Source organism: Ptiloglossa arizonensis, chromosome 3 (genome assembly GCF_051014685.1).
Source record: "Ptiloglossa arizonensis isolate GNS036 chromosome 3, iyPtiAriz1_principal, whole genome shotgun sequence".
Taxonomy (NCBI): domain Eukaryota; kingdom Metazoa; phylum Arthropoda; class Insecta; order Hymenoptera; family Colletidae; genus Ptiloglossa; species Ptiloglossa arizonensis.
In genome coordinates this window covers 4,682,642-4,698,256 of record NC_135050.1, presented here as the reverse complement: position 1 = coordinate 4,698,256, position 15,615 = coordinate 4,682,642, and the positions used below count along the sequence as shown (strand labels likewise).

The window sequence follows — 15,615 nt, the reverse complement described above, 5'->3', positions numbered from 1 at the left end:
AAGATAACTTTTGACTGTGATTGGTCGAATCGAAAGTTCAAGTCATTTAGTTTTCCATCATAACCACAATTTCTCTCAATGAAATCAAATATATCTCAACCGCAAAATATTAATATTACTTTCAGAATTAATCTAAAGTAATCCTACTGTACTTTTACAATATTTTTTGACATATTTATTTCAAAAATTTAAGTTAATTTAGTATAATTTATATTACATATTTTTATAGATTTATGATAATATACATACATACATCAATTTGTGTTAGATTACTACGTTCCTTAACATGTGCAAATATTTTCTTCTAATTTCTGGTAGAGATTTTGGATTTGTCAGTAGGTTGATAGAAACTTGTGTTTTATGCTATTTGGTAACACACATCTTTTCTTTTATGCATGCATAAATGTAAGTAGTGATTAATTTCTAGATTCTATAACTAATTAAGATTCTGAATTTAAATGTAATAGTACATAAATATTTATTAGATATTTAGTTCATATATATGCATGTGTAACTCTTTATATGTTGCTTAAAACTATCCTGTCTTTGCAGTGTTGATACAAAAAAGTTATAACGATACTGTGTGATATAAAAGAATATTAATCTTAATGCAAGAGTTTATAATTACTAGTTATTTATTACTAAATTTAATAAATGTATGGAACAGTTACAAAGAATATTTGTGGGTTTAATGGCAATATGTATACAATTTTAGATACCATTATGTTTGTCAGTCTCTTATTCTTTTAAAATCATGTAATATGGAAGCAGAAAATCTGGGTTCAAATCCCTGTCGATTAATCCGATCGACTTACACACATAATTTTTCTCCTAGACACTGGTGGAACTTGAATGAGTGCCTGATACAGATACTATACAGCTTTCACAAGAATTCAATGGAATTTGCTTCTCCCTCTTTCTCACGTTTCTTTTTTTTTATATGTGGAGGAAGTTTTCTAGAGTCTCCCAACCCCTTGGAGTGGAGTGATATATATTCAAATCCAAAATAAAGCAAAGAGAAAATATAAAAATTAACTTATGATATAAATTTACTATAATTTAAATATAGAACCAATATTAATAGATTTTATAGTTATTTTGTTAATAATACTGGTAAATAAGATTGTTGTATTACTGTATTGTTGTATTGTTGTGTTATTGTATTAATGTATTTTTTTTCATTGAATACTAATACAAAATCTATTTTTTTTTCTATTGTGTATACTCGCCTATTCCTGGAACTGCTGACTCGAAACAAACTTATGCGTTATCTGTGATCTTAGTGTATACGACTCAATTGGTATTGAGTTACCAAAATAAGACATTTTTTTTCATTATTTTTTATTATATTATTTACAAGATGACTTTAATTGGATTATTGAAATTCGTACTAAAATGATAAAAATACAAGTATATTTACATTAACTTTGTATTAATTTTCCTTAAGCATACCTTGGAATTAATCTTAATTAAACAAATAGTACTTATATATCTTAAATTAGACTTAATAAATAAGAACACATATTGCAAGAACAGTAATACTTTAATAATATTTTATTATAATAATTAATCTAATTAGTGTGAAAGGCTTGATATGTGATATTGTATAAAAAGCGAGAGAGAAGTGTGAGAGCAAATTTTAAAATAAAAATAAAAATAAAATTCTATTTTAAATGGTAAGTTCTATAATTGAAATAACGTAATTATTTTTCATTATAATAGTCTATTAGAATTTTCATATGAAATTTAATATATTTGAGTACATTATTAGTCCAGTTCTCCAAATTATAAAATATATTGTCTATTTTTTCTTTCTTTGGGCAATTATTTTCAGATTCTATGTCGTTTGCGTTTCTTCTGCTGATTCTACAGTGTTATGTAAAATAGACTCTTCTTCTCTTTCACATTCTTGAATCCATCCTGATACTTTACCTTGATTTAGATTTTCTTAATCTGACTTTGAATTCACAATTTTGTAGATTCATATCAGAATTTTCGGATAAATTTTGACGTTTTAAAAGCTTCTTCTACGCATTTCTAACGTTTTCAAATGTTATGTCATTCTACGATTTTGCAATGAAATTAATACAGTCTTTAAAGTCGTATTTTGCATAAAACTCTTTGGCGACATTAGTTTGTGTTTCACGGATATTCGATCTCCTATCGTATTACACTATTCCAATTCTTGGAATACACTTCTCCGGATATTTGACCAAATACGGTCTCGATCGATGGTTATAGGTTCTTACACTAGTATGTAGTTTATATGTAATTTCGCTTTGGAAATATTGCGACATTTCGCTCACGGAAAAGCGACACTAGGGCAAATGGTGTGTATACTGTTGAGAACTTAAACGGGATGTTTCTGGAGATAAGTATTCCAGAAAATCAACAAGTAGCACATTTTAGGTAACATTTTATACGTCATAAATATATGGGATTGTACGAGTTATTAAATATTAAACTGTGTACAACTCAAAAATCTTATGTAATAGAAAAAGGCGAATTGAACATTTAAATTCAACGAAAAAATACTACCAATATAAAATACAAGTACAAATTTTGTAGACCAGTATTATTTGTATTGATGTTAGATTAGTATTAAATTATTGTTTCCCGCTATAACAAAGTAATACATAACAAAAACTAGAAACTAACAAATTATTCAATATTGAAAATATAATAAGAAAATTTAAAACAATAGTTTACCTAGCAAAGATAAAGGAGAAAGAATTATGACGCAAATATCCGTTATCATTCTTTTTCTGTTCAAATTTCTACAAGTTATCTTGACCAAAGTGAAATAATCTTAGCATGATGAGCCAAATACATCTACGTCTTTTTATACGAGAAAATTCTTCCAAGAAAGACACAAGCAACTGAAGTAACTACCAATTATAGAATTGCTGTGAGTTAAAATTACTTTTGATCATATAAGGGAACGCGTTTCCACTTATAAGATTGTGGTAGAATTTCCGTTAGGCTTCTCAATGTCAAAGAAATCTATTTGTCTGTCCTTTTCCAATTGAAGTATACAATAAAGTGTAATACTCGATAAATTAATTTTACAATAAATTATGTTGTCCAATGTAGATAAAATAATATTGAAATAAATATAAATTCATATAGTAAAAGTAATTTAAAATAAATTTTATTGAAAATAATCTTAACACAACTCGCGGGACATGTAGAAATAAATACATCTTACGTGTACAAAGAAAAGTATAGTATATATACATAAACATACAGTGACTCTTATTAATATTCAGACATCATGCTATTCAAAAAATTGTTGTTGATTTCGATTGTTTATGATAATAATCTTTGTATAATATACTAGAACATTCATTACAGTTTTTAGTAACATAAATTTTATTTATTTATTGTACACGCTTTCCTTAATATCAAACAATAAACTGAATTATATTGAAATGTAACGTGGCAAAAATATTTGGACATTTGATAAACTATAATATTTGAACCTGAAAATTATTAACACAAACAACAATTAATATTTTTTTGGGTAGCTTTCTCAGAATAATATGTTTATTTCGATTATTAAATTTTTCTGGCCAATCTTTTTGAAGAATTGATTCAATTCGGTCCTCGTCAATGTATCTTCATAGGACATCAGCCATGATACACTTACGTAATATCTTTACTTTAAAAGATATGTTTTTCCTTTCTTTTAGTAAAGAATGATTAATTGTCGTACATCAAATGAAATATTTTTACTTTTTCGTCCCGTATTCAAAATTTTTGACTGATCGTAACGACTTTCTAACAGCAACCCAGATTTTGAAGTGTGTACTTCATACTGCTTAACGTTATGTTTGTAAACAAATGGCTTAGATGTATCGTTATCCGTAAGAAATATGTAAATAAGTTACATATTCGAATATTTTCGCCACGTTACATTTCGACATAATTCAGTTTGTTGTTTAATATTAAGAAAACTATGTGCAATAAATGAATAAAATTTATGTTACTATAAACTGTAACGAATGTTCTAGTACATTATACAAAAATTAATCCAAATTTACTATTATAAACAATCGAAATCAACAACTTTTTGAATAGCATGAAGTCCGAATATTAAGAGTCACTGTATTACGCGTGTTCAATACTTGCTGCGTAGACTGAACGACATTGTTTCTGTGCCATCTGTTAAAGTAATGAATATCAGCTTTCTTCCATATTTGATACGCAATGTATCTATCGGCTTACGTTCCTTGTCTAAAATAAGCAAACAGGCTGATTAAACGCCAAACTACTGATGAATGGGAGTAGAATGCGGAAATGAAAAAAACAGTGATATAGGCAGAGTAAATTTATTTCCCAACGGTTTTGACAGATCAATTCGTTTGGCAATTACTATAATTACCGGTACATTACCGGTATGAGGAATACGATTAGGCTTTAAAATTGAAAAAAGAATAATTAAGTGCAAAAATATTCAGTTTTATCGATAACACAATACATAACACATAACACATAACACATAGCACATAGCATAGACTGCATATATGCCCCATAAATACTATGGACAATTACAATTTTAGCATAAGAAATCGTTTGTTAACGTTTTAGACACTTGTTGCTGTATACAGTATATAAGTGTGTTTACATAATAAAATTCCATAATTTAAATATAACCAGATTTTAATTTGTACAGTAATTTCCGCTTTCAGATGACAAATCGAGACTGCCAATTTATTTAAAAGCGAAGTACTTAGTAATTTTTATCTCGGATTGAACTTAATAAGGATTACTCTTTAATACTGCCTTGAAGAATAATTCAAATAATATCACATAATGTAATACAAAAATTGTTCATCGAAAGTGTGAACTATTGTTCTAGTTTTATTTTTATAAAATACTTTTCATTCATTCCATACAAATCGATCAGACTTTTCCTTCTTTTTTATCTCCCATATACTCTCACTCATTCAAAATCTAGATTTACAAGACTATTCTCTCTAATAATAATAAATTATTTCTTGGAAAGGTTTAAGATTAACATTTTAATGTCAATTATAAAGTTATTAAATAACGTGAAGAAAAATGGGAGAAAGTTTTATAAGTTTATAAATACACGATAAATAAATATAATCGAAAATTAAAAAACATTTATAGCTGCATAATTAATGTATGAATATTTAAACTAAATCACGGATAAATTCATTTTTTTCTAATACTTAAACCCAAATCGGCATATCATTTAAACATTTTCTCCGACATTTGTATCATGTACATTAGATTTTGCACAATCGTCGATTAATTTCGTGTCTATATGAGCCTCGAACGCTATGTTTTCATTTTGTATGCATTTCCGTAGTTCATGTCCAATAGCTGCTCCGAGTGGAGGTGGAACTGCATTTCCTACTTGCCGGTGTTTATCAAGTAGGGAGCCGTAAAAACGAAAAGAATCTGGAAATCCTTGAGATCTCGCACATTCACGTACGCTCACTACTCTTGTTTGTACTGGATGTAATACACGACCCTAAAAACCAATGCGTCAAATTTTATATGATAAATCAAAGTCAATTTCAATCCGAATCATAAATTATATCTATTACGAATTCAGTTACATTATGATATAAAAAATCTTTAAATATATTTTAGGAAACTTAAAAGTAGTGATCAAATTTTTTGTAGAAAAGTAATTTTTACAAAATTATTAGGGCAGGTGTTTAATTTTAGTATCAGCATAAGATTTAAGGTAAAATTCTTATTTGATCAAATACATTAGAAACCATGAAATGTAGAAAAGAAGTTTATATGTGAAAATTGTGTGTTGTAACTCAATGTTTCCAATAATTATGTCTTAAAAACTAAGAGTGAGCGACAATTATTTTTTGCACCAGAATTCTCAAAAACATAACTATCCAACATATTTCAAGGTGATTAAAATCGACAAGGCCAACGTTATTGTGAACATTACTCTCATATTAGGTAATAAAACGTTTGTACCTGTTTTCCCATAGGTTCTGGATTTGTAATAGTTGTGCCAAAAAATCCATCCCATTCTAATCTACCATATAAACCAGCCCAATGATTATGACGATTTCCTGTATGTGGCAGACACCATGGAATTAGGGTATTAAATTGTCTGTCTGTAGAATCACATGATTTTCCTGTGCAACAACTACAAACTCCACGATATGTTCCCGTAGAACTTTTTCCAACTTTCTTATCATCATAAATATATTCCCTTAAAAAAGAATAAAATATGTGCAATAACAGTCTCTGTCATTTTTTTTAAATTTGAAGAATTTTGTTTTTACATACAGCTGTTTACAATAAGTACCATCACTCAATCTCACAGAAATATTTGGTAAATCACGCCAATCTGAACCACGTGCAATTGGTATGTGAGCCATTCTAGCTTCTACAAGAGGTGCCATTTCCTTACATATATGATCTCGCAATAATGGTTGATACTGCTTTCCTCTCACCTAAAAATAAAGTTAAAACTTAAAATATAAAAGAAATACAAGTATTTTTTATTTTGACAAATAATTATTTCTTTAAATTGTATTGAAATATTTTGATCACACATTCTTACTTTTCTTTGAAAGTGCGATATTGGTTCACTATTATAAGGCATTTCTTCCTTACTCCATCCATTTTTAATTTCCGGTAGATCAGACATGGAGTCCTTTACATTAATTGTTCGAAATGGTGCTGATTCTATCCAAGTGCAATTTGAACTATACTGAAATAATATTTAATAATTAAATATATTTTAAAGCTATAAACAAATATTATTACGTAAACAATGTGGTTATCATATTATTTGTCACGATATTCAAATTGTTTTCGATAGTTGAATAAAAATCGAGCCGTTACCACTTCTAAAGAAGATAATAAACAAATTTTCGCGAAAAGTGTTCGTATTGGACGTGCATTGTATAACATGGCATCAGTCACCAAGTGGTACCATGGTAAGAAGATAGAGTGGGGAAGGGTCATAAGCTCCGAAATGTAAATAGTAGAACAATTGGCTTAAAGAAACAAATGTTTCAAACAAAAATTCGTTATTTTTTACCGAAAATTGAATTTTCGTAGTAAAAATTTAGAAATCAGTCCTTTCACTACAACATATTGAAATCATTTTGTGTTTTTTAAATAATACTGAATACAATAATAATTGGTTACTATCTTATTTTCTGCCCATGGAGTTATTCTCATCAATTAAAATTTTTACTAAGTCAATTCACTTTCCGTTGTAAACTAATGCACTTGTATTAGAAAGACTTTATTTTGTCAAATCATATGAAATAATTCAAATATCGTAGCGTCCGATATAATGTCCACTCCGTATATTGAGACATAATAATGTGTATTTACCTTTTTATTATCGACTAGTACATTTAATTGACACACACGTTTACTAAATACATGTGTCGGTTCTGGATAATTTGGAAGTGTTTGTCCAGGTGCAGCAGCCAAAATTATCATTCTACATGATATAGCAAAATAAGACTTCCAGAATGATAAAATAGATCTATAATAAACACAAAATAAAACAAACCTTCGTCTTGTTTGAGGTACTCCATAATTTCCAGCTTGAAGAATACCGAATGTACATTGATAGCCCATGCGAATTAAGCATCTCAATGTTAATTTCAAAACCATACTTTTTTTAAATGATACAAAGTTTCTAACATTTTCCATAATAAAAAACTTTGGCCTATAATAATCACAATACGATAAATAAGACACAATAAGGGAACTTTTGAATAAAGAATATTGTCGCGAATTGAAACGATTCATGCCACTAAATCCTTGGCATGGTGGACCACCACACATTAATTCTACCTGTCCTTTTTGAGGAAGCTTTTGACCAATCTCATCTGTTACTTCACCCTAAAATACGCATTGAATTTATTACATAGTAGTAATAAAAATGGTATTGCGAAATGATGTATAAATTATACGAACATCCATAACTTTCTGTAACAATATATTACAATCTTCTATAAATACTGTTGCATTAGAGTTATTCAACCGATATGCATAAGCAGCTGGTTCTTCTTTTTCAATGGCCCACAAATTTTCGGAAATACCAGCTTGATGTAAACCTTCGGACAAACCTATAACATAAACGTAACAAATATTCAATTTTTAAGTAGCTACAATGATGTGTAATTCTCAAACATTTAATAGGTATTTACCACCACAACCAGCAAACACATCCAATGTTTTCAATTTTCGTGAAATCATTTTATACTCAGTAGGTTTATTAACAAACGTTTTTCTTTGATCTTCTGCCTTTTTGCTTTTAAGCTTCGAATTACAATTACTTTTTCCACCTTCACTAATGCTAATAGCTTTATAGGGCGGGTCATCAAATATTTTTTTTTCTACATCGTAAGCTTCGTTGAAATAAAATCGATTTGGTCCAGCAGCAGTCCATTCATCGATAGATTGATGTAAATTCTCCGAGTAAGCAAGATAGCATTTATCAACTACCTTGGAAAATTTTACATCGCATACTACAAAAATATATATAATAATATCAAATATTTTTAAAGCATTATAATTATAATTTATTACGATAAATTCGTAACATGCCTTCATCGCTCCAATAAAGCATATTTAAATCGGCTTGTTCCATTAATGTCGGATCTCGGTGCGTATTTTCTGGTCTATATAATTTATTTACTTTTATATTAATATCAGAAGATGAAACTAGTATATCATTTGTATTAGCATATATTGTATTTATACAGCCTATGCAGAAAGGATCAGGGGTATCAAAATTTGAACCCTTTATATGATCGGAAGATTTTCTATAGAACTCGGGATACGTATTCTCATCCACATTTTTCTTTTTTAAATTTGCTACATCTTGATATCTAATATTATATTTGAATTTAAAAGTTTCTGGTTGTAGAAATACAGCTGTACCAACTGTATACTCTTTACCCTTGTATTTTACTACTCGATAAATAACTTCTTTGCTACTCTTTTCTTCTATTCGATCATATACCTTGAAGTAGGAAAAATATATATTATTACTAACAAGCACTTTTTCAATTCATTTATTGAATAATACATTCTCTGGTAAATTATTATGTAATTTACGAGAGTTATTGATGAAAACAACAAAGCTATGAAAGAATAATATTAATTTTTACAAACCAGAGCTCAATGGTTGCAAAACTGAGGATTCTTTTAATAGAATTTTGTATGGGAAAGTTTTTTATGTGTCCTAAGGAATCCGAAATGCATAATTATTTTTACCCTAAACATAATAAAAAAGTTATAAAAAATAAGCGTAAACTTCAAAATATTGTTTTTCGGGACTCATAAATTAATCGTAGTTATCTTTTTCGGATGATAATTCATCACGAAAGTATTGGTTCAAAAACTCAGCTGGTAAATCGATTGTACATCGGTGTCGAGTTCAGCCGAAAAACCATAAAATTGTTGTTACGTGAAAACAATAACCGACAATAATTGCGTCTAGTTCAATAACACATACATAATATATTTTAATGTTCGACATTGCATAAATGTATCTTGATGAATGCAGCTTTAGAAGACTGTTGCGAAATATTGCGCTATTTGAAAGTTAAAATCACCTTCGTTTATGTGATTGGCGTAATATTATCAAAAAAAAAAAAAAATATCTCTTGCTTCAAATTAATTTCACATATCTTTTTAGAGAAATTGATTTAACGTAGAATCAACAAAAATTTGTACATTTCTTGTTTATACTTTCCGAAGTATTTAATTAAATTTTTTTAAAAATTACTACATCATTCCCTAATAAGTGTTATAGTAAAGATATCTGCAAAATTTCAAAGTAATCGGTTAACTATATCTCGAGATACATATTTTGCAAATGACCTGTTATGGGTGAACTTGTAGACTTTGCGACATGCAGTTATACGAATCTTTTCACTCTTCCTACTTCCAAAAATAGATTCTTTTAAAGACTTTCCAGATTTTATTCTTCAAGACTTCAAACTACTATCTAAGACAAAAAAGAAACCGATTTTTTCAAAATTTCAATGCGTTCTGCCTCCTTGAGAACTGATTCTTCGTTTCGAATTTAGACGATCAAGAACGATCTTTATTTATCATTGCGTTTATCGAAACGTGTCATATTTAGCTCTCTCATAAACAAATACTCCACAGCAAGGAAAATAAATGAAGTGACTGCTACCTTAAAATAACAAACATTACATTCTAGAGCACTAAGCCGACGTACGAGACCTACAGAGTGATCCTTTCGCCAGTGAACTCAATGATAAAAGACAATGCAGTCACCTGAACACCCTATGATAATTTCCATTGTGAGACTCGTTTTTAGTTCATAAACGTTACAGAGTCAAACAGTCTTTGCTGCAAAAATTGTTGTCATCGTTGAGCCGATAACGCAACAGCGATATTAATCACTTCATCACTATGATGATGAGAATATCACTGAAGGTTTTTTAAATATAATTTAAGCATTACGATAAGGTACATCGTCATCTAAAGAAGAAATTTGAATGAATTGAAAATGATGAAATTCTAAAGTTGACGCTTATTTTGTATAACTTTTTTATCATTTCCAGAGTAAATAATTATATTATATATTTCGTGTTCTTTGTAGAAACATCTCCTATAGAAAACTTTCATTGCCAATCAAGACCAAAATTTATCAATTTCTATCATTGTTAGTTAGGATGGAGTGGGCAAGCCTTGTACTTGTTTATAACACAATATTAAAGGAAAGTTTCCTCAAATTATTAGGTCGTCTCATAAGTTCGTGGCGCGGTACATTTTATAAAGACACAGAGATCGAAGGACTTAGGTGACTAAACTTTTACACTTCAGTTTAGTCTGTAGAAGGCATTCGAAAGCCACAGATCGTAAAGTTATAAAACTGTTATATTTAATACCCGATAAAATAATAAGTAAAAAGCGTGTTCATTTTCGTAATCTCATGTATGAATTCCGAAAACGGAAACAAGTACAGCAAATAACATTTGTGTCATCTATGGGGAAGGTGTTTTATCAGCTCGTACGTGCAAAAAGTAGTTTAATCAATTTTGAAAGGGAAATTTTGAACTGAAAGGTGCACCATGAGACGCATGTCTGGTAAACAAGGAGAAAAATATTATAAAATAATCGATTCTAAATTGTTATCAAAATGATAGCATGCATGTTATTGATATGTACTTGCTCTTAGCCGGGAAACCAGACTCTTTGATGATTTCGTAGAGGGGATTTTAAAAAGAAAACTCTATAAAATAGAATGGTAGAAATTTCATTAAAAAAAAACTCAAAATAAAAAAGTTTCATCATTGCATTAATTTGTCTCATCGATATATTTTTTTTTTCTTGCCTCGACTCTTGGGCCTTTTTCTCTTTCACTTTTTCTTTTCTATGTTCGACACAAAGGCGAACCTTGAAGATGATTCAGTCGTATCAGGTCTAAAAAATCTATATTTCTATTGGATAAGTGCCTGATTTGTGTTCCAATTTTCATGCAGTTATTCAACTTTTATTGTATCGCTATTGAAGGTCACCAATTTGAACTTGAAAGAACAATTTGAAAAAGGTCACCAACTTTCAACTTGAAAGTTGGTTTAAAAAGATGCAAATTTTTAAACAGTTACATTTATCTATTAAAACAATATTTATTGTTTATGGCTAAACAATATTACTTCATAACTGTTTTTTGGTGACTTGAAATGACTTTAAACTGGAGGTTAATGCCTTACAAACCTCTACTAAATTAAATTTTTTCCTTGATTTGATCTTAGTTTTTATAATGAATAACTAAAAGATAAAAATGGTAAATATGTTGCTCTGGAACATTATTTACAATATATAGGTTACATGTGATAGAATATTGGTTAAAATAATCTGTTTATGAATAATTACTTGTGAACTGTTTGTTATATGAAAAAATGTTTCAAACAAAAGTTTTACAGTATGAAGGTAGGCATAAAAAAGTAAGTCTATTGCAAGACACTAACAAAACCTGAATATATAAAAAATATTATCATTACAGCATATAATGTTATAAGTCAAGAAACACTTGAACATATGTCATTTACACTTACTGATCGACTATGCATGTGTACTTACATTAAAAATGATTTAAAGACTCTTTTGGAAATTATTAATATTTGGAACTATATAAACTATTAAGATTATATATCTAGCAATTAAAAGAACTTCTGGTGCCCAATGTGTACCATACAATTTTTAGTGCATCACTCGGTATATATATTCAAGGAATGTTATATTTTTTTTAAAATAAATTAAATAATATAATTATTCAATTCAGATAATAGGGCATCTAATACAATTTTCTTATAATTTTAATGATACATCTAACCGTGTAAATATAAACGATTATATATACACATATAAACATTATAAACACATTAAAATAATGAATATTTGTAAACTTTACAAACCTTTGGTGTGTTAAACTGGTCCAATGCTCTTAATCGAGCACAAGCAGGACAAAATCGGTAATAATTTTCTTTACGAATACATTTTGGATCAAATGGAGGGTCTTCAAATCTAGCTGTTTCAGGTATGTAACGCTTCTGATAAAAAAATGTTTTGTGATCTACATCTTTTATCTCATCTTCGAGGCTCAAATTCATATTACCTATAACAAATAGTATATGAATCGCATAATATCATTTTTTTATGATCATATTAAACCCTATATCATTGAGCAATTACCTAAATCAGCCCAATTCTGTGGTATATTTTTAAGAATAACAGTACATTTTGATCTAACAGATTTGATAGATATATCGTCACATTCATCACTCAAGAACAATTCTATAGGATCTGACGTTTCCCCAAGGATAGTATCATTGCCTCTATGAAACCAATTTACATGAAATTGCTTCATACCACTTTTATTTTCCCACATATAAATAACTTTGGCAATGTGTAATGGAATTGCTGAATTTCTTGGCTCAACAAGTACATAATCATTTATTTGCACTTCTTCATCGCCTACTATAACAGATTTGTAAAAAATTTTTTGGTTATCATCAGCAATTTTATTCCCTACCCATACAATGTCTTTCTTAAGTTCTTTAAAAACTTTTTTTCCACTTTCTTCTTTTTCATATTTCTTATTTCCAATAATAGTATCATATTGTTCTTCATTTTCAGGATCAGAATCATCTGCTTCCTAAATAAGAACATAAAACAGTTATTATAAATAATTTTAATAATTCCAATCAATCACATAATAATTAGTATTCTTAAGAAATTAATTTTTACTTGAATAGACATATTTGGACACTTTCTCCTAATGCAGGCCTGCTTAGCTCTTCCAGACCCTCCAAATTTGACCATATCTTTACAAGCGTTACAAAGACCACAATCTGGTTGTTGACAATATTCACATATTCCACACCTCTGTCTTTTAGGTCCCTTTAATGTAATAAGTGTAAAGAATAAGCATATAATATAAAAAATACTAAAATATCTTGTGCATATTAGTTGAGATATAATTTCTTTATAAAAATGTTGTATTAATAAAAAAATGTATTAGTTATTTACATATATAACTTACTCTCATAAATAAAGAAATTACAAATATCAATATATACCATTGTTATTTTATCATCATGTTTAATCAATTGGTCAGCAAACATATTTTCAAACATGTCATTAACTAATCTTGTAGTAGTTGCTTTTGTCCAACTAGGTTTTTTAACTTTTTGTTCCTGACGTGTTTTACGAAATGCTGCTCTTTTCCCTAACGTGACACCAGCAAGCTTTGCCAATGCTCTCATGCAAGGGCTTGTAATAAGAGGTGTATCATCAAAGTCAGCAGAATTATCAAGTGATAATACTTGATCACATATAAACTGTGCATGTCGTAATAGAGAATCTTCAGTAAATTTTGTCATTCCTCTAAGTGGAACTATTGTCTGTAAAAGTTACATCTTTTTAATATAAAACAAAATATGTTCATAAAAACATCTTTAAAAACACATTTTAATTACTTGAAGCTTATTCAGCAAATCCTCATAAGTGGGATTAATTTCATCCAAGAGAAATTCAATAACCAATTTACTCATGTATATTTTTTCTCTAACCACATCTATGAAAGGAGAATACGCTTCCGATGGTTCCATTAAAATGTATTCAGCAAATGCTGTACTAAAACCTATAAGAGCCAATTCACCACCATCAAAGCCAGACACATACCACTCATTTAATGGACCTATATCTTTTGTTGGTATTCCACCTTCAGGTGATGTATCTTCTTCATAAATAGCCTTCATATATCCAGAAAAATATAACATTACATTTTTTTCTATGAGTCCGGTATCAAAAGGGCACAAATGACCATTTTTATCATAAACACTAAAATGTATAAAAAAAAAAACAAATGTATTTGAAGTACAAATTCTATAAGTTTCTCAGGAAACATTTAGGAGAATTTATTAAAATAAGAAAAGATTTACCTAAAATGAGTTAATTTATTTTGTGGAAGTTGATCACTTTCATGTATAAATGATTCACTTCCATTAAATAAGCATAATTTTGAATCAGTTAAAGCAATCTCTTCATCTACAGCACCATTTGGGTGACCCGGATATAATTTTATTTCATTATTCAATTTCTGGCGACAATATTCACATTTTCCAGATAAAGCACTTGTTTTTATAGGTTGAAATTTTGATATAACTACATCATTTTCATTTTTTACTTTTTTTTCAAGATGTTCATCAAAATATTCTTCCTTTATTTGTGGATCATTATTTTTTTTATTGTGTTTACTTATTACCAAAGCATTATCATTTGATTGATCAATCTGTAACTTTTGTGATTGTTGTTCATCAATAGTTTCAAAATCTGTTCGTTTTCTTTTAGCAACTTGTTTAGAAAACATGTCAATTATAGATTGTCCGTGTTTGTTAGATTTTGAGGTACCAGGTTTCATTTTGATATAAACCAATAAATTCTTGTTAATAAGACCTTTATTACTATTTGATATTTGTTTTTATAATATTATAAATAGTAAAACTCCAATTCTCTTTAATACTAGAATAAAATAAATTTATAGAAATTCATTATAACAATTAATAACTAATATAAATATTTCTTAAATATTAATTTAATAAATTTTATAAAACATAGTCGTTAAATATATTATCTACTTAAACATAAATTTATCATTAATTATAAAAAATCAAAAACTTACATAAATAAGTATCATAAATATTCTGTCGTAATTTCAAACAATTATACAAGTACATTAATAAATGAAAGTATTTAGTTTGTAGTATATAAAGATTTGCTAATTTATAATTTTTAAATATTGTAAACAGATTTGTATTTACATTTGTTAGTTTTTCAAAGAATGTTTTATCATTTTTGGGCGCTTCGTGCGCCTCGTGCGCCTACAGTTCCCGCCTTTCAACACTGTTACCAAATTGAGGTTTTCACAAATAAAAACAGTTTAATGGGAATTATTTAAAGTTCATTTATATTATTTGTTATATTGTACTATTTATACATAATAATTACAGTTTTGGTTGAAACGAATAAAATAAGAGAAAATATATAAACGTATCAAATAAAATAATATAAATAAAAACACTTAAAAAATACAAAGTA

At 28.2% G+C, this 15,615-nt stretch overlaps 1 protein-coding gene and 1 long non-coding RNA gene across 2 annotated transcripts; one reads left to right on the top strand and one right to left on the bottom strand.

Annotated features, from left to right (window-relative positions):
* Nucleotides 1-322: 322 nt before the first annotated feature.
* On the top strand, nt 323-1,209 carry LOC143143977 (uncharacterized). The gene is made up of 2 exons (XR_012991310.1): nt 323-405; nt 836-1,209. It is a non-coding gene; the product is annotated as an uncharacterized LOC143143977 (long non-coding RNA).
* A 3,112-nt stretch (nt 1,210-4,321) lies between these two features.
* Nucleotides 4,322-14,938, bottom strand: Dnmt1a (DNA methyltransferase 1a). The gene is made up of 15 exons (XM_076305834.1): nt 14,460-14,938; nt 13,995-14,358; nt 13,596-13,919; nt 13,264-13,416; nt 12,709-13,171; nt 12,432-12,631; nt 8,581-8,998; nt 8,181-8,501; nt 7,948-8,099; nt 7,538-7,872; nt 7,354-7,465; nt 6,569-6,718; nt 6,292-6,458; nt 5,974-6,214; nt 4,322-5,503 (listed from the first exon to the last, which is right to left on the bottom strand). Exons 1-15 carry the CDS (start codon nt 14,936-14,938, stop codon nt 5,222-5,224), a joined length of 4,161 nt encoding a protein of 1,386 aa, XP_076161949.1. The 3' UTR covers nt 4,322-5,221.
* Nucleotides 14,939-15,615: the final 677 nt, after the last annotated feature.